We start from the raw sequence: 20,236 nt of genomic DNA, 5'->3' as shown, positions 1-20,236 counted from the left end.
CAGCTTTTATATATTATTATAATGCCCTATAGTAGTAGTAGTACTAGTAACAACAATGATAGAAAGAAGATCAGTAGAGTAGAATAAGCAGATCTGGAGAAGGAGGAAGGGAGAAAAAGAAAGACACTGAGAATATGATTGATGAAATTATGTTATTTGCATGTATAAATATGGCAAAATGAATCCCATTATTGCATATGATTATAATGTACCAATAAGAAATAAATATAAAAAATAAAATAAAAAGTCTATTCTATGATGTATGACCAATTCTGTGTAATACTAGTGTTCAATAAAAGAAGAGGTCAGTACATGTGACCTCAAGAGCTTTTGTGAGTAACACTTGAGACTTTAAGACTCATTGCCCTAAAGCTTTGTGTAAATGTTGAATATATTTTTCTGCCTTAATAATAATAAGGTAGCACCAAATATTTTGCTAAATGTATGGTACCAGTGTTCTCTCACTATGTCTACTGCTCTTTTACACATTTTCATAAACAGGTTTTATTAAATGTTTTACAGAAATATATTGTTAAAATTTCCTGTCTTCTGTGTTAAATTAACCGTTAAAATATTTCCCTTGCACTGAATTCTAATTGTTTACATTAAAATTACCTCACTTTCACAAGTTGTCCAATGTTTCATCTAGGCAATATTTCAAATATGGGGAAAACAAAACAATGAAAAAAATGTAGCACCCTTGTGTTAACACTTCATGGTTTACAAACCAAAAATAAATGGTGGCACACCTAAGTGTTGGAGTTTTATTAGACTAAACATGAAAGATAAATCACAAATGTACTAATAACATATGAACAAATGCACAGAGTAAAACTGTAACAAAGAGTGCCAACCCAGGGCCAGGCACAGTGGCACATGCCTTTAACCCCAGCGGCTCAGTAGGCTGAGGCAGGAGGATCCAGAGTTCAAAGCCACCTCAGCAAAAGCAAGGCACTAAGCAACTCACTGAGGTCCTGTCTCTAAGTGAAATACAAAATAGGGCTGGGATGGGTACCCCTGAGTTCAATCCTCGGTACCAAAAAAAAAAAAAAAAAAAAAACACCACCAACTCAGGAAATTGCTGTGTAATTTAATTTTAGCACCTACCTAAGTTAATTGAAAGAATGTATGAGTCAAAGACAATATAAATAATTATATCTCACATTATACTTTATAATTCTCTAGGAGATACATAAAGAATTGGTCAGAATCAGAAAAATAATAAAAAGAGAAATCAATACCAATACTTTAGTGAGTAACCTAGAGCTCATAAATTTGTATGCCACCATAACCCTTGGAAATAGCAGAGAGAAGGAGAAGAAGAAAGAGAAAAGCAGGAGAAGGAAAGGAAGAGGGAGAAAGGGAGCATGAAGAGGACAGAGGGAGGGAGGGAAGAAGGGGAGTGATTTTACTGATATCTTGAAATACAAAAGTCTTCTCAAGACTAAGTCATAAGTATTGACTGCCCAATCAACTGCACAGCCTCCTCACTTAGAGGTCAGTAGATCTCATTACAGAAAATAATACTGTCTTCCCAGAATTTCTTTATTTGACTTGCTTAGCAATTCTGCCAGTGCTTTCCTACATTGCTTAAAACTTTAAACATATAATGAGTCACATTCACAGAAACATTTGTTTGAAGTATAGAGTAAGCAAACAGGTGATGTACTTATATGTTTCTGTACATACGCTTGTGAAATCCATATCAGAATATACATATACATTTAATAAATATCCCTTTAGAAAAAATTCCATACAGTTAGGTGCAGTGGCATACACCTATAATCCTAGCAACTCAGGAGGCTGAGACAGGAAGATCAAAAGTTCAAGGCTAGTCTCAGCAATTTAGCAAGGCCCTAGCCACTTAGTGAGACCCTGTCTCAAAACAAAATAAAAATAAAAAGGACTGGGGATTGAGCTCAGTGGATACACACCCCAGGTTTAATCCCTGGCACCAAAAAATAAAACAAAATTAAAAAATAAAAGAAAAACTTCCATTCACACAGAAACATAAACACATTTTGGCCTAGTTAATAGAGCAGGATATCACACATCAATATCACTTGAACGCCTGCAATTAAATAGAACAGCTTTGAAAAAGAAAATCATTAATGTTAAAGGCTGGGGGGGGCATAATGCAGAGAGTATAAATTCAAAATGTTGATTAGAAACATTTTGTTGATAGAATTTGAGTTAGCTAGGAACAGAGCCAAAATTTTTGGTTTAGAAGTCTTCCAGAAACTGTGTGGTTGTAGTGTATTTATACTCCTCTATATTTAAACACAGGTGGTAATCAGCAAGATTGAGACACCTTTAATAAAGCATCATCATAGGTGCAAAGGATGTGTAGCATAAGATGAGTTCATTATCAATAACTTTACTGAATTAATCATCTCTTAGGACATTTGATTTTAAATATACCTGAAAAAAACCTGAATTATTGAGATAGGCCATCTGCAGTAACTTTTTTTCTAATTTCTCTGAACAACTGAAGAGTTTTCTTAAAATGTGTGTATGCATCTGGGACACAGGGATTGTGGTATATAATAAACCAATTGTCCATCTAATCTGGCACCTTCTCTTTAACAGGTGTCTAAACCAGATAGAGGCATTAGAGGTAATACACACACCAATTATGCAAAACCATGCAACTGGGAAATTTTCTCTTTGACCTTAGATGGTAATCAGATTTCCCATGAAGTATGAAAACTGATAGCCATGTACTTTTATTTTGGCTGCTTTACAAACCCTTATTCATATAAGCAGCTAAAAACATTACATTGATTCCAAACAAATGAGAGTGGATTTTCTTTAGTACAACCACATTGAAATTCTACTGAGAGTTACAAATTATAGATAGATAGATAGATAGATAGATAGATAGATAGATAGATAGATAGATAGGTATATATACACAGATAGATAGATATTAGAATCAACATGAGAAATATTTGTAAAACATTTCAGATAAACAAAACAACAATCAAAAACTAAAGATAGTAATTTCCGAAGGGAAACTGAAGCTATTACTCCATAAAAAACTGGGCATTTGGGTGAAAAACAACTTATTGGTCAGATATGTGGAACCTTTCAGATGATTGAATTTTTTCATTGTGCATCCAAATGCCAAGCATTTGCTGAATAGATCACATGAAATCAAGAAGATACAGATATTGAGAAATACACATTTTACTGATAATGATTGGTTTTATTGTTTTAATCAGATATTTTTGTATCACCCAGATATAGCTCAGGTAACAAAATAAACCAGTGAATAAAATACATGCAATTCAACATCCAGTAACTGGATAAGAATACTCCTAGTATTCCCTAATTGTGAAAGTGTAAACTATTATTTTCTTAGACCTTTAAATAATTGCTTGATTGGATTCAATCTATCATTAATAATTCTGAAATATTTGTATTTTGAATTTATATGCCCTTTAAAACAGAAAAGGACCTTTTGCACTTTATGTAAACACACACAAGACACACACACACACACACACACACACACACACACTTATTTTCATTACCAAAATCTTTTGGGAATTGCTTTTTCTAGACATAATAAATTCGTTTGCCGCTATAATTCACAGGGAAAAATGATTTCTCAGGACCTATAGCTGGTATTGCAAAAGATTTAACACGGGTTGCAATGCATCTCCTATTAGGGATTATGATTCCAAAATCCAATTTCATAAGTTGTAATCAGCTGCAAAAATGGTACAACAAAATATGAGAAACATTAAAAGGCAATTTCCTCATTGTTGACTACTTATCAACTGACAACTTAGTTGATTAAAATTAAAACAATCAGTATGCTTTATGGTGATGGGGAAAGTGACTGTATAACAGATTTCAAATAAATGTATTGAAATCCATGTAATCTCTAATAAAAAAAAGGTTGAGAGTAGATATTTTCACAAAACTGTTTTTCTATTTGAAAGAAAAAAATAACCTACCTACTGGAAAATTCATGCATATTTTATATTTATTTTTACTGTTATCACTAACTAGGGTTCTTCAAAATATACAAAAATCACAATTTAAAAGAATGTAGTTTTTCAATGTAATAGCTATTAGGAAACTATTTTAGAGCTGTGAATGTCCTATTAGAAGGAAAACACTGTAGAATACATAAATACCAATAAGAATACACAAATCAAACCTTTATTTCTGTGACTATTTTTAAAGAACTGCTTGAGCAGGGACAAAGAAGATAGCAGAAAGATCTTCAGGAAAATGACTGATTTTTGTTCTGCTTAATCATTTATTTCTAGCAAATTCAATTCCCCAGCCTTTTACAGTTACTTTCAGGGACCAACAGGCTGGCATGAAATTCAATTAACAAGCAGGTTCCCATCCTGAATTAGTGACTCCCAGCTGTCTGTCCCATCTAGTTTCCATGGCAGTACAAGAATTGGTGGAAAATGAGGCACAGGAAATTGTAAGAAGCCAATATATCAAACCCTTTGAGTTGATTTCTTTAAACTGATGAATCAGTGTGGGAGGGGCAGGAGAGTATAGAAGTGAAGTTAAATTTTGTTTGTTTGTTTGTTTGTTTGTTGAAAAGGCCAGTGTGTTGCTGTTTTTGTAACTGTTGAGGAATGCAAGCAACATCTTCATATATGTTTAACAGAAGGCTAAAGATTCACAATGACATTTGGTTCATTATGTATTTTATAGTAATCCAAGCATGTTTAAGATACTTTACATGTATTTTAAACTTTTATTTTACTTTTTTACATAGATCTTAAGGATCATCAGCCTGTGTAGTAAAATATTCTATCAATCAACCAAATATTTATTTGTGTCATCCCAAACACCTGGATGGTTGATGGGACTTTGCACTCACAAATTTAGGTGTCATCCAGATATGGTCTAGGAGTCATAAGTATAGAAAAAAAAAATACAAACCTTGGCACAGACCTACCACAAACACAGATAGGAAGACTCAGAGTAGGAGCTTCACAGGGATGATCCACTAACATGAAAAAAGATTTTAAACACATTTTCATGTGTTGATTTGCCAATTAACTTCTCCACTCTTACAGTTAGAGTAGGGCGGGGGTGGAGATCCCAATATTCCAGAATCATTACATCACATTAAAAACATCATCCAAGTTTCACCATATGCTATTGTTTACCTAAAGCAGAGGCTTGGACAGGAAGTACAATTCAGAATATTTTTTTTAAGTTGTAAATTATCCAAGGTTATACTTTCAGGTCTAGAGATGAGTCCTGAAATTACATAAGAATTTAATAGCCTACATTTATTAGTCTCTAAGTTACTATTTTTTGGAATCTTTATCAACTTTAAAAATATTTACCATCTCCAATTAAAACTAGTTTGCTTAAATTACATAGAGAAATGTTAGCAGAGCAATTATATGAATATTTTATTTTACAACAATTTTTAGTTTATGCCATCATACTCCAGTTTATACAGCCCTATTTTTCATGAGTACCAAATGTAAGCAATATCGTTGGTCTTGCTAAATTGTACCACAGCATGTCTAGCAAACTACAAAATCTCTATACATTATATAAATGTCATAACAGGATGCCAATACTGAAGAGAGATGCCTATGGTTGAGCCATCAAGGTTGTTAAGAATAATCAAAAGCTGTGTGAAGCCTTTTATAGCATTCACCTGCTCAAATCTAAGCATGGTTCTAGCTGGTTCTATTTGATATTTACTTTCCTCTGTTCTAACAAAAATCAATGGAAAACTGAAAGGAATAGAAATAATATGTGAAGTCAGGATAAATACCTTAATTATATTATATAAATAGTGCATAATTTTTAAATTATGTTTAAAAAAGTAAATTTTACCTTTTAAAGGAAGAAAAAAATAATGATGATCTCCAGTCAATATAGTGATCTAATCTAATCCTCAGAATCTGCACATGATTTAAAGCAACTATTGAATATGTGAACAATATTTAAATTTGATTCCTTTTATTTTCATAATCAGGAGCTATATTTCCAGTTATGCTGTTAATCAGAATTGCTAAATTCTGTATCTTATGATATTTTTCATCATTTCATTTGCCTGCAGTTGTTCTAGGAATTCAGTTCAAACCTTTTTCCAAAAGGTAAATGATGGGAAGCTCTTTTGAAGTATGCACGGATTATAACTTTTGAGATTAAAGTTGACAGCAATTTAAAAATACATATATAATTTAAATAAAATTATCCTACATGTTTTATACCTGATGCACAGCATTTACATGAAATTACTTCTGTGTGTATGTATGTTGGAGTGTGTGTGTGTGTGTGTGTGTGTGTGTGTGTGTGTAAATGTGAGGAGGGGGACAAATATTACCAGTATATGAATATTTGTTTTCATTTAAAAATTAATAATTGAGTGAGGTATTCAAAGTGCTGATCTTCTTTTGACCCAAGGTCATTCACAAGTAAATAAATAAATGCATAAACAACAATAAATTAATGTGTTTGGGAAATCTTAAGAAATTCATTAATCACAATATATACCAATCATTTGATAACAATACTTAAATTTGAAACTGATGGACTTTTAGGAAAAGCAAGCTTCAAGCAAACATCACATGAATGCTAAATGCCTATCTCTAACAGCAAATATAAAAAAATGTTGTTATGTTAATAAACACTAAAATTTCTTACCACTTTCAAGTTTTTAAGACTGTCTTGGAAAATAAATTTCAACTAAGCCTTCTGCTTTTAGAAGTAACATCAAATAATATTTTGCAGTTTGATAATTCAAAATGATATTGTACAGTATAAACTTGAATGCTAGACTGTTCTGTTTCAGCAAGAATCTTTGTATTAAAGGCCTCAGAAAAGTACAATGCTTATGAGGGAAACTGATCATGTCAGTGTTATTTATACTTATGATAGCTGAATTGAAACACTGAGATTTTTTATGGTATTCAAATTTAAAATTAGGCCTTGAATGAAATGATGGTTCCATTTAATATAGTTTTTCTTTATAATTTATCAATATGTTTGAATATTTGGTATCTCACTTAATCATTCTTACAACACAATGATTCTACAAAGCAATCTTTTCTTCTTCTTCACTGTATATTTTGTCAATGACATGACTAATCCTAATTCCTAATTGGGATCTAGACCTAATGATAAATTCTACCTCATGTATTCAAAAATTATTTATTGTTTTTCTACTATGTGTTTGGCATTGTTTTAGGGGCTGGGATTTATTACTTCTATGATGAAAATATTAAACATTTCTTCATGGAGTTGTCTTCCAGAAACACCTGTTTTTCAAAAACATTCTGGTGGACAACCTGAAAACTTTCAAATAACATTTAGAGCATAGATTCATTTTAGAAATAACCTGAACCCCCTTTCAAATGCATATTGTGACTTCATTTTCTTATCATCAAAAGTTTCCAACATTATTTTAGCACACCTGAAAGCTTTCACCCTTAAAAAAATAACTTTGCAATACAAAATTATTTAACATCACAAAAAAGTCTTTGAAGTTGACAAAACTGGGATTTTTGCCTTTCCAGTTATTTACTTTAAGGGTCATATTACGCCTTATGAAAATTCATTTTTCCCCACATTGCAGATACAAAGAACAAGGGGTGGGGGTGAGCCAGCAAGCAAATGCTGGATAATCGTGGAGCAGAAGTCAAAGCTGTGGATCATCTTTTCATTAAAAAAATAAATTAATTAAAAGCTATTCCCTCTTAGGTTGTACTCTTCCTCAGCAACATTAGAGTACTCTCTGCTCTAGATTGGAAGACTTTGGACTAGAAAGGTGGACCAGGATATTTCAGCAAAAAGATATAATAAAGCAGACATTTGCAATGTCTTCCTCACACAGGCTGAGTAGCAATTGATTCTCCGAGTACAGTGTACCTGGCTTTTTAATTATAATCACAGAATAGCAGTCTAAAATTCAAGGAAGCTGTCTATGATCCTTACTTACCACAAACGCAATCAATTAAATACTAATCTAACAGTACCTATTACAGTCCACTGGGGTATTTCGTTTCCTTTTGGTTTGTAAAACCGAATGGCATCTAATTTTCCATCTGTGGCACTGGGAACTTCTCTTTGTATTTCTTGGGGCCACCTTAAATATAACTCTAGATTAGTATCCAAGGAAAAAACGATAAAGTTCAAGGCGTCTCCTGACCAGTTGTTTCATATCGAAGATGAAGAGTTTCCTACCCATATTAGCATATTGCCAGTAGCAGTGATGCAGATCTGCTAAACCCGAAGCTGCGGACCGCGAGTATGAGCTGCAAACCAGCCCCCGCCCCCGCCCCTACTCTCCCAGTGGCGAAATAGACGTTGAGAAGACATCTACTAGTGGAGTGAGATAGTCTGTCTCTGCAATTGTAAACAACTGACTGCACTGGGTTCACTGAAATGTTTAAATACACTCTTGTCTGCAAACACATCCACTCACCAAGTAGCACTAACAGTCTCCCTTTCTCCACCTCTAGGCAAAGCATCCTAAAACTGAATTGGCAATCTGCCCGTTGTGGAGTGGAAGAAAGTGAAGTTACATTTTCCCCAGGCATGCCTAGCGGGTGCTTGGCTCTCGGCAGATGTGCTGGCCGCTGCTGATCCCAGGGACCACATCTCAAGATGCGAAAACATACGAGCCCGCGCAGTTGGGCGCGTGGTTAAAGCAAACACCGACGGCTCCTGGAGCACCGACTGCCCTGTAATGACCGTTTCTTTTAACAAAAATTGGATTACAGGGAGGATGCTACGGGTGGGGCCCTCGACGGCTTAGGTCGAAGGGTCCTGGAGTTTCCCTTGGAACATGAGCTCCCTGTTTGAGGTTCGAATAGAAATTCAGAAGCAAACAGGTACTCAAGTGCGTCCTAGCCCCCAGGTATCTTCTCTTGGGGAGATGACAGAGCCGAACCTGAGTGGTTCAACCCCGGGTGGACATTCCAAGTGGGACGGATGCCGGAAGAGTGGTGTCCCCTTATTTCTTTTCAAATCGAGCCCTTCACCCCCACCCCTAGCATCCAAATCCACTTGTTAGAGCGCCTGGTCTGCGCGAGAGCCTAAGCGAGGAGCCCCCTTCTCTAAAGTGGAGGAGTTGGTTGGTAAAAGTGCCGCCAGAGCTCAGCAAACCCTTGGAGGGCAGTGTCCCTAGGGCCTGCTGGAAGCTTGAACTGCGAACAAGGCCACCTCCCCCGAGTGGTCCAGAGCCCTGGGCTGGTGGAAATCACAAGAAGAAGGTTGCGGAGGCTGCGTTACCCCGGGCTGGAGTCCCAGAGCAGGCGCAACCCGCCGCTCACAGCTGGGAGCAGGCGTCCGCCGCTGCAGCCTTGGGGCGAAGTTCGCCCAGAGTCCTCGGGGTGGAAGATGGGGGATGGTGGGCGGGAGGGAAAGGGAAGGAGGTAGGAGCCAGAAGAAACGCACCTACCTAGTCCAAGTGCAAGTTTCGGTGGTGTCCTCAGGTGCGGTCCGCCCGCCCCCTAGCCAGGTGCTCAGCTCCGCTGGGTGCTGCTAGTGTCCAGGACTTCAGGTGTCTCGGCTGGTTCCTGCGGGAAGCGACTGTAAATCCACATTACTGTTCGAGCTGCCGCTCTGGCCCCCGCATCGCTCTCTTTTGGCTGGCGGCGGCGGTGTTGATAGCCGGCGGCCGCCTGAGGCAGGAACCGAACCTGGCTACTACCGCGCCAGCGGATGACCGCTGCCAGTAGAGTGCTTGCGCCTAGGTCTTATGTGTGCAAGAGATAGTGTGTATACGTGTATGTATGAAAGAGTGTGTGCGTGTGTGTGTAAGCAAAAAGCGTGAGCTCAGCCCCTGGGGCACTCGGAGGTGAACTCCGGGCTGAGCCGGAGCTCGCCGCGCTCCCGGGTGCGGGGCGTCTGCACGGCTAATGGCTGTGCTGATGTTGCCGTGGCCGCCGCCGCCGCGCTCTAAGGCTGGTCGCGGTGGTGCAAAAAATGTTTCTCCGCTACTCGAGACCAAAAAACCTGCCCTGTCTACTGAGCATGCCCGGTTTGACAGCTCCACAGCTGAGTTTTTTTTTTTTCCTTTTTCCCCAAGACTCCAGGTTTTAGCCGCAGCTGAGAAGGGGGTGGGGGTGGGGGGAGGAGCAGGAGGAGGAGGTGGAGGGCTGAAGGAGCAGGTAGCCGGCAGAAGAGAAGTCGAGATGAGAAAGATCAGAGTGTTATTAGAGGGTGGAGAGAGGGAAGGAGAAAGCTGGCTGTGGGAACAGAAGGAAATGAAGAACAACAAAATTTAGATTTGGAACCACGGTGGATAGGTTCCTGACCAGACGGCTGGCTTGGTCAGCTTTTACCGTTATTTTCTCTTGAGGGTGAGATGGGATGAGGGATTTTGGAGGAGTATTTCTCAATCCACTATCAATCTGGGACAGTGTTTCCTAGTCATGACATACACAAACACACGCGTGCGCTCACACACACACACACACACACACACACACACACACGACAGCGATCACTGCTTTGATGTGTAAAACCCTCAGGACTGAGAAAGAATGGGAAGTCTTGTCAGTATAACTTCGGGGTTCAGGGGAAAGAGGAGGGAAACTGTTTGTGTTCCTCTTCTTTTTCCCGTCTTCCCTGCTTTCCAGAAAAGCTAAGCCCGCGAATGCGGTGCAGAAGCTACCCACAAGCTCTCGTGCATCGGAGGGCGAGAGAGCACCACCGACTGCCTCCCGCTAACAGTATGACCCCAGCGAGCCAAGGCCAGCCGCATGCAGCCTGCTGGTGGTATGTCAGGTTAGTATCGAGAAAGTCCCCATGGAGGGGGGTAGGGGAAGATAGCAGCTCTCCGGATTCTTTCCAGTCTGGCCGCCCAGGTCCTTGGGTTCCCCAAACAGCTCTGCCCCTCACCCACTCGGGCACGAGGGCACGTACCCCGGAGAACCCAGTGCATGGCCCAAAGCCCTGGATCCCTCCCTTCCCACTGTCCTCAGCTTCCTCGAAAAAGCGGAGAAGTGGAATCTGCACACCCAGAAACTCGCTTCAGGAGCCTTAGAAGTCCGACTGGGCATGCTCGGAACTTGGGGGCACCTCGAATCGAGGCACTTTCCAGCCCCTAACATCTGCATGGCTGGGCCAGATGTGACCGAAGTGGGAGGCGTTGGCGCCCGCTTCTTGGAGCAGGCTCCTGTTCCGGGAAGGGTGGTGGCGACGCCCACAGCAGCCTTCTTCCCGGCTTCCTAGCGAGAGCTAGACCGTGGGAGATACCAAGTGCCAAGCCAGGGGAGACAGACCAACTGAAAAAAAAAAAAAAATCAAGAGTCTTGCGGACTCCCAAGCCCCTTACCCCCCAGCGCCACCCCAGCCATAGCCAGGTAGGGGGCGTGCAGAGCAGAGATAGATCCCTGGTTGTGTTCGTAGGGACCGCTAACCTCTTAGTAAAGAAATAATAGCGCGAAGCATCGAACCGTCTTTGGGCGAAGGACGTTTGCTGATGCTTTTCTTGAGTAAAGAAAGAAGGGCGTGTATGAATGTGTATGTGTGCACGCGCGTTTTTAATTTTCCTCCTCAAAAACAGAAAGGAGAGCATGAAGCTATTGCCCAGTTGAGAGCCCGCCAGGGGTTGCAATAAAGCGCGTTTGGAGCAGTGGCTGGCGCTAATTACCGGGAAGAGTTGCTTTCGGCGCGCACCAAAGCTTCCAGCTGTTCCCCCCTCCCTGGGTGGCATCAGCTGCCGGAGAAGAAGGCTTCCGGGCTGGATTGGTCTCTGCGCTTCTGAACCGCGGGACTGGGTTCGGTTTCCCAAAGAGAGGTAGTGTAGGGTGACGCCAGGGGGAGATCTTGGAACCCGGTGTTCCCATCTTCCCGGCTTTTGAAACAGGTATTTGCAGAGAAGGAGCATTGTCAGCCCATCACACCACTAAGGGGAGGAAATACATGGAACTGAACACTGGGGAGGGGGGGAGGCGGGCAAGAATCAGAGAATCAAGAGCACGTTTATTCCCACCGTCCTTTTTCCAACACTGCCTTCAGCTTCAGGCGGGAATCATTCGGATCCCTGAGGCCTAACACCACCACCCCCAACCCCGTCCCGCCCCACCGCCCTGCCAACAAAGAAACAAAAGATGACAACCAGACTCTGTATGGGGCGTAGCAACTGCTTCCTCCGTGGTCTCCCTGTTGGGCTGTTGAAAAAGCAGTGGGGGAAAGGATGACTATAAAGCACATCTTGTCTCCAGTATGTAAATGAACCTTCCTAAAACCCACTACCCTCCTTCAAAATAAAAACAAGATCTTTATATAATAAATATCCATACTTTTATAAATCCTAAAAAAGAAAGATTTCACATTAAGAACTGCCCAAACCCTAAACTGTGGAGGGAAAAGACTTTCAGGTTACCTCCTCTATCCCCACCTCAAAGTTCTAGAAGGAGGTTAAAAAAAAAAAAAAAAAAACATCTGGCCAGTCCCTTCTTCAACTGGAGATATTCTAAGGAAATTCTGTAACCATTACTTCAGGAAAGGGTTTCCTACTAAGGAAAAGAAGGTGCTGGCAGAATGGGACATAGACAACCCATGACAGCAATGGAAATGTAATACAGGATTTAAAACTATGATCATTTCACCTTCATTCTCTTTGTTACTCTTTGAAGACATTGGGGAAATGGACAGTTAATACCTGGGATTTCACGAAAGGAGACTCTGCTTCTTTCCTGGCAATTCAGCAACCTATTTTTTAATAGATATTCTTTAGTTGTAGATGGACACAATACCTTTTATTTATTTATTTTTATGTGGTGCTGGGGATCAAACCCAGTACCTCACACATGCTAGGCAAGTGCTCTACCACTGAGCTACAACTCCTTCCCTAGCAATCTGTTTTATCATTAAAAAAAAAAAAAAAACTTTCCCCTACTGTCTCTTGATATTTTCTCTCACATTCTTTCTCTCATTTTACTTACTGGTCTCCTAAGTTTCTCTGATGTCCCTCATTCACTTGTTCTGTATTGGTCTCCCTTAAGTTTCTTCAAAACATTGTTTTCTGTTCCAATTCTAAAATACAGAAAGCTGTGTCACATTCTCCTTTTCCTAAGAATGGATTTTCTGTTTCTAGTGATCCATATCCTGCTATTGTAGGTGGATTTCCTAAAGCATTTATTCAACTTTAGAGATGTCCCAGACACATTTCAGCAACAGACAATTACAGAATTTTAAGTAGTTTTGCTCATGGGATCAAGTATTTCCATTTCAAATATGGATATCATGAAGAAGCACACTAAATTGCTAGTTTTGGAATGGCCAATGTAAGGGGCAATGTAATTAATTGTAATGGAGCATGCAATCTCTATATGACAGTCATCCAGTTGCCTATTTTATATTATTTAAATAATGTGCTAGGAATTCACAAGATATATGTCTTTTTGTTAACAAAGACACACAAACACTTGTATTATATACTTTTATATGTTTAATCCCAGAACAAATGTAATTACATAAATTTAAATCAGCAAATGTGGATTATCTACTGTATTCCAGGAAGTGTGCCAGCACTGGGAATAGGCAAAGAATCTAAGAGATGTTCAATGATTTGTGAACAGTTCAATTATCAACAAATATATATTGAGAAATTATTACTATGTGCCTAGAACAATTCAGTCTTAGAGAACAATATTTAGATCTTCTGGCTTTGGGGTTTTTTAATGTATTTGTTTAATCACATAGGTTGCATTCTGTGAGAAGAATGCATAATGGAAATATCACTTATTTCAATCTTGTTTCTAAGTACCCTCATAAGTAAGAGTGTAAGTACAATAATATTAGAAGACTAAAGTCAATAACAATTACATAAAAAAATCAATGTGTACCATCTGAAATGAAGTTTTGTTTGGTTGCTTGACTAATGGAAAGATGTTTTCAAAGGCATACTTTCGATATGTACTTGTTGTGGCAAGCCATTATTTCCTATTGCAATTGGTAATACCATCCAGAAATCATCTACCAGAGATTATGAATGGTTCTGGCACTTTAAATTTTGGCTACAATGATTAGAAGCAGGAAAGGTGGCTTAATGATTTTCTATCCAAACAGCTTCTTCATAAACAGGTCTCTAAAACTGCATTCACCAGCTTGCTGCTAGGAAGTGCCCATATCCCGCCACTGTGCCCCTCTGGGGAAAGCAGCCACTTTGGAGGAAGCTCACTTGGATGGGAACAGTTGGTGGCCAGGATTTTGCATCCATCTGTTCACAATAGAATCAGATGACTTATTTTTTATACACCCAAATAAGGCTCAGGAGAACAACTGACAAACCAATTAAAGTCTTCTCTTTACCTATTCCTATTTAGTATCCAAATAGACCCTGTGGAGCCTCTTCTCTGGCTAAACTACCAAGGAAAAGCAAAATACTTTTTGTTCTAATTTTGGGCTTTAGCAAGTCATTTTGTATTCCTTATAGCAAACCTCACTTAAAAGAAGTAAGTGTACACTCATATAGCATATCCTTCAATGGAAAGGCTCCATCAGTGCTGCTGTACTTTACACTCAGAATAAAATGTATCCCTAATACAGATTAATCATAACCTTCAGGAACCAAGGCTTCTCAATAGGATGCAGTGGCAATTCATTTGTATTATTGCTATAATTGATTCAAATAACTGCCTAAATGTTAAATTATAGACAGTTAAAAGAAAAGTACCTTGGTCTTTAATTTATATAATATTCACTTATATTTGATATTCATACACATAAACAAATATGGCAATAACAATAATTTGTACCATCATAAAGTTAATATAGTGTCTTCCCTTGCAGATCTGAAAGCTGGCTTTATGCTAGTGTTTGTCTTTTTATTGAAAATACTTTCAAGAATATTACTTTCTGGCACTTTTTAACTATCACAGTTGTTGAAAAGGGGAAAATTGGTTTCAAAATGTACTATGATTTCTGTTTTTGAGAGGTGAAATTGCACTCCAGAATAAAGAATTTGAAAAGAGTATAGAACAATTAAGATTGTTCTGTTGGCATTTATATGCACTTGAACTTCTCTCTAACTTTGTGACCTCATCATCATAACCTTTTAAGTGAATTATTATTATGATTGACTTACAGGTAACTATTACTTTATACTGCAATAATAAGGCATTTAGTGCTTCTAAAACACATGTTTAATAATGGCCCAAAGAAGACTTTATAGTCACATACATTGACAATTGCTATTAGATGCTAACAATTATTAGGATAGTGTATCACAGACCTTATTGGATTCTAAAATAAAATTTATTTGGAAATTCAGAACAAGGATCTCATCATTTTCCATACAACACATAAATGTGCATAATTTCTTCTCAGATGAATAGTCTCCCTATATGTCTTAATTGTCTCATTCCTACTTTCACTAAGCAAAATTTTTCAGAACACCTACTATGTGCATATTCAGTACTATGTATTGGGAAAGCAGTGGAAAACAAAACACACCTGTTCCTTCTCTTGTGGAGATTGCAGTCTATTGGCAGAGGATAAACATAACCACTTCTTTAATCAAATACATAGTTCTAAACTGGTGGATGTTCTGAAGGAACAGAACAAGGTATCTCCAAGAGAGCAGAGTCGATTTAAATTGGGCTTGAGATGGTTAGGTAGGATTCCCTGAGACAGTGACTATTAATTGGAGGCCTGAAGAATGTATAGTATTTAGCATTCCAGGCAGAGAGAAGAGAAACAATGTTAATTGATATGAGAAATTTCTGGACACATTAAAGACTACAAGGACAACCTATGTATGTAAAGTGTCATGAGCATGAGTAGCTCAGTGAAGCAGTGATGTAGGATGAGACAAGGACAGGCAGAAAATTGTTAAATCATCCAGAGCCTTAGGGACATTGATTAGGATTTTGGGTTTTACCCTTAGAGACAATGGAAAGTCATGGCATGTGTGATATGATCTGGTGTACAGTTCGAATAATTTTTACTCATGTCAATCAAATCCTTATTACTCATTAATTCTCAATAAACATTTTCTATCCTTATTCTTCCTTTTCTCTTTGTAACATGTGCCAATAATTCTCAAAGTGTGGTCCAGAAATTCCTGAGGGAGGTTTCTTTAGAGACTTTTAGGGTGTCTGTGAAGTCAAATTTATTTTTCATAATAATACTAAGTTATTCTTTGCCTTTTATTCACATTGTCTTGCCTGTCTACATCAATTAAGTTAAAGCAGAAGCTGGATAGAGTGACACATGCTGTAATCCCAGTGACTGGGAACATTTGAGGCAGGAGGATAGAAAGTTTGAGGCCTACCTCAGCAACATAGTGAGATCCTATCTTAAAACAAAAAATAAAAAGGGCTGAGGTTGTAGCTTAGTGGGAAAATGTTCCAATCCCCAGTGTGAAAAAATTAACAAAAAAAAGAAGAATTAGATAGAACACAACTATGTCCTTTTAGCCCAGACAATAAAGATAATAATACTACTCTTCTCGATAACACTTTGTTTTGGAAAATATAGCAATTTTCATGAAAATGATATTTATGTTAACATATTATTGATTTATTACTGTTATTTTAATTTGTGTTTTAACTTCTAATACATAAATATCAGTAGGTATGATCTACAAAGACAACTGTTTTGGGTACCTCAACAAATTTTAAGAGTTTAAGAAGAAGTTATAGTCCATGTATGTTTATGTCCAAATACATTCTACTGACATGTGTAACTAAAAAGAACAAATAATTTTTTAAATTAAAAAAGCATACAAGGGGTCTAAAGACCAATGACACCGTCAATCTTCTTTTCTTAAAACTATTTGTCAACATACTTTATATACAAACAGAAATACAAAAAGTGTGATTAAAAAAGAAAAACTAATTGTGACTGCCCTCCTGTCAGTTTCTTTATTGCTCCTAAAGTTCAGTCATTAGACTCACAATAAGAATTGATTTTTATATTGCGATACAGTATGAATACTTACAGCAACCATATGATGCATTCAGAAATTACTTGTTCTATTCCAACTGAATCAACTGCTTTCTTGACCCACTAACTCACAACTGATAACATGTGGATGAACTTACCCATTTCCTGGTATCAACAGTTACTTTTCTAGGTTGACATCTTCCAGATTATACCCCTTATCCCAACATTCCTCCTTGGTTGCATCTGTAACAGCTAACTGGATATTCCATTATTAATATTTCAATATTAATAATTAACTCAAATTCAATGTTTAAAACTGAACTGATATATATATATATACATATTCACACCATATATATAGTACTGGTGATACAAACCACGGGCTCTCTCATTGAGCTACATCCCCAAACCTTTTCATTAATTTTGAGACAATAGCTCTCTGAGTTGCTGATGTTTTCAAGAAAGTGCTGAGGTTGGCATGGACTTTGCCCAGTCCATCACACACACACACACACACACAAACACACACACACAGATACCAGGGAGTGAACTCAGGGGCACTCAACCATTGAGCCACATCCCCAGCCCTATTTTGTTTTTTATTTGGAGACAGGGTCTCACTGAGTTGCTTGGCACCTCACCTTTGCTGAGTCTGGCTTTGAATTCGGGATTCTCCTGTCTCAGCTTCCCAAGCCACTGAGATTACAAGTGTGCACCACTGCACCTGGCTCCCCATGTATTTTTAAATAAAAAATGAGAGATTTCAGTAGTGTATAATCCTATCTTTGCATGAGTAGACTATAATAAAATATTTATAAATAGGTGAATGGAGAAAGAGCTAGGAGAGAGAAATTACAGTATTAATGGTATCAGAAATTTTCTGGTGATTTAAAATTTCTTTTTTATATAATTCTGCATTTTATTTTCCATAATATGTGTCATATCATATTCAGAAAGTTACACATTAAAAATAAAGACATAACTATTCTTCCTCACAAAATCTTTACCTCTCCTTGACTTTTGTTTTAAAGGCAAGACTTTATTTATCTCAAAATTTGCTATAAACACACTTTTACTTAATATCATTATAGTAATGCAGACTCCTCCAAGACCACTATGTTTTATCACCAAAGTAATTTCAATCACAGGATGGGCATAGACAGTAGTTACCTAACACTAAAGAAGTAGGCTCATCCATTTTTTATGGTATTTAATGCCTTAATTGAAGTTCTAGATGCTGCAGGTTACTACTGCCCTGTCTTGAAATTATGTGAAGTATAGTTTATACCACAGGCCATCAGACAGATATTTGGGTAAAATGGAACCATCTGTCCTTTTGTTTAAATATCATTATGAATAAAACCTAAAAATTCATAGTTCAAAGCACTCTTTCATCTGCCCTGGAATGCCCTTCTTCATTTCTAGCTGTCTATCCATAATTGTCAGTCTCATATCTTTTGCTATGTTTTCCAATATGCCCTCCCTGAACTTCCATCCTGAAATGATCTCTTCTGAACTTCAAAAACACTTTTCCTTTCTGGACTCTTATTCCATTCTTTTTTTGTATCATAGGTATTTACATGCTTATTTATCCTATTGTACTTTTATTTCCTTGACGGTAGGGCTATGTCCTTAGTATAATTTGGTTATACATCATACATCATTTAGAAAGAAGTAAAGGTAAGTTTTGAATTAACATCTTTATTTCTAAGACAAAGAATTAAAATAGTAATGAAAAGAACTCAGGGGAAATAGAATGATTAAGTTTAAATAATTAGAATTATCATGTTTCCTACCCCATATAAGAAATTTTCTTTAAAATCTGATACCTTGTTTAACACAGTGTTATATGCCTGTAATCCCAATGACTTGGGAGGCCGAGGCAAGAGGATCACAAGTTTGAGGCCAGCCTCAGCAACTTAGCAAAGCCCAAAACAACTTAGCAAAACCTGTGTCTAAATTAAAAAAAAAATAGAAATGAGTAGAGATATAGCTCAGGGATAAAGCTATATATACTTTTTCCCTCAGGGGGAAAAATCGAGTACCTTAGTAGAACATTGTTCTATGTGATGGAATATATAAGAGATAATACTGCATTTAAAAGATATTCGTTCTGTATTAGTCCATTTTTCATTGTTATAATCCGAGGCTGGTAATTAATAAAGAAAAGCAGTGTTCTCTATAGGTTTAATGCAATGCCAATCAAAATCCCAACGGCATTTCTTGTAGAAATAGATAAAGCAATCATGAAATTCATATGGAAAAATAAAAGACCCAGAATAGCAAAAGCAATTCTAAGCAGGAAGTGTGAATCAGGCGGTATAGCGATACCAGATTTCAAACTATATTACAGAGCAATAGTGACGAAAACAGCATGGTACTGGTACCAAAACAGGCGGGTGGACCAATGGTATAGAATAGAGGACACAGAGACTAATCCACAAAGTTACAACTATCTTATATTTGATAAAGGGGCTAAAAGCATGCAATGGAGGAAGGATAGCATCTTCAACAAATGGTGTTGGGAAAACTGGAAATCCATATGCAACAAAATGAAACTGAGTCCCTTTCTCTCACCATGCACAAAACTTAACTCAAAATGGATCAAGGAGCTTGATATCAAATCAGAGACTTTGCATCTGATAGAAGAAAAAGTTGACTCCAATCTACATATTGTGGGGTCGGGCTCCAAATTCCTCAATAGGACACCCATAGCACAAGAGTTAATAACAAGAATCAACAAATGGGACTTACTTAAACTAAAAAGTTTTTTCTCAGCAAGAGAAACAATAAGAGAGGTAAATAGGGAGCCTACATCATGGGAACAAATTTTTACTCCTCACACTTCAGATAGAGCCCTAATATTCAGAGTATACAAAGAACTCAAAAAATTAGACAATAAGAAAACAAATAACCCAATCAACAAATGGGCCAAGGACTTGAACAGACACTTCTCAGAGGAGGACATCCAATCAATCAACAAGTACATGAAAAAATGCTCACTATCTCTAGCAGTCAGAGAAATGCAAATCAAAACCACCCTAAGATACCATCTCACCCCAGTAAGATTGGCAGCCACCATGAAGTCAAACAACAACAAGTACTGGCGAGGATGCGGAGAAAAGGGTACACTTGTACATTGCTGGTGGGACTGCAAATTGGTTCGGCCAATTTGGAAAGCAGTATGGAGATTCCTGGGAAAGCTGGGAATGGAACCACCATTTGACCCTGCTATTGCCCTTCTTGGACTATTCCCTGAAGACCTAAAAAGAACATGCTACAGGGATACTGCCACATCGATGTTCACAGCAGCACAATTCACAATAGCTAGACTGTGGAACCAACCCAGATGCCCTTCAATAGATGAATGGATAAAAAAAAAAGT

General features: G+C 37.9%; 2 protein-coding genes across 7 annotated transcripts in view; one reads left to right on the top strand and one right to left on the bottom strand.

Annotated features, from left to right (window-relative positions):
• Tenm1 (teneurin transmembrane protein 1) overlaps positions 1–9,978 on the bottom strand; it is a 780,422-nt gene extending 770,444 nt beyond the window's left edge. For 3 of the 5 annotated variants that reach the window (XM_005319330.4, XM_040285146.2, XM_040285142.2), the window contains exon 1: positions 9,410–9,978. The gene's annotated coding sequence lies outside the window, so the exon portion shown is untranslated. Of the gene's footprint in view, positions 1–9,405 lie in introns of all 5 variants that reach the window. The other 2 variants (XM_040285140.2, XM_078034300.1) reach the window with 1 other exon arrangement.
• A 124-nt stretch (positions 9,979–10,102) lies between these two features.
• On the top strand, positions 10,103–13,574 carry LOC120889690 (uncharacterized). 2 transcript variants are annotated; one of them, XM_078034302.1, is made up of 3 exons: positions 10,103–10,313; positions 10,593–10,740; positions 10,938–13,574. In XM_078034302.1, exons 2-3 carry the CDS (start codon positions 10,610–10,612, stop codon positions 11,185–11,187), a joined length of 381 nt encoding a protein of 126 aa, XP_077890428.1. In that variant the 5' UTR covers positions 10,103–10,313; positions 10,593–10,609; the 3' UTR covers positions 11,188–13,574. The 2 variants fall into 2 exon arrangements, with proteins under 2 accessions (XP_077890428.1, XP_077890427.1); XM_078034301.1 differs by having other exon boundaries at positions 10,103–10,740.
• Positions 13,575–20,236: the final 6,662 nt, after the last annotated feature.

Source organism: Ictidomys tridecemlineatus, chromosome X (assembly GCF_052094955.1).
Source record: "Ictidomys tridecemlineatus isolate mIctTri1 chromosome X, mIctTri1.hap1, whole genome shotgun sequence".
Classification (NCBI taxonomy): Eukaryota; Metazoa; Chordata; class Mammalia; order Rodentia; family Sciuridae; genus Ictidomys; species Ictidomys tridecemlineatus.
This window is presented reverse-complemented; position numbering and strand designations above follow the sequence as displayed.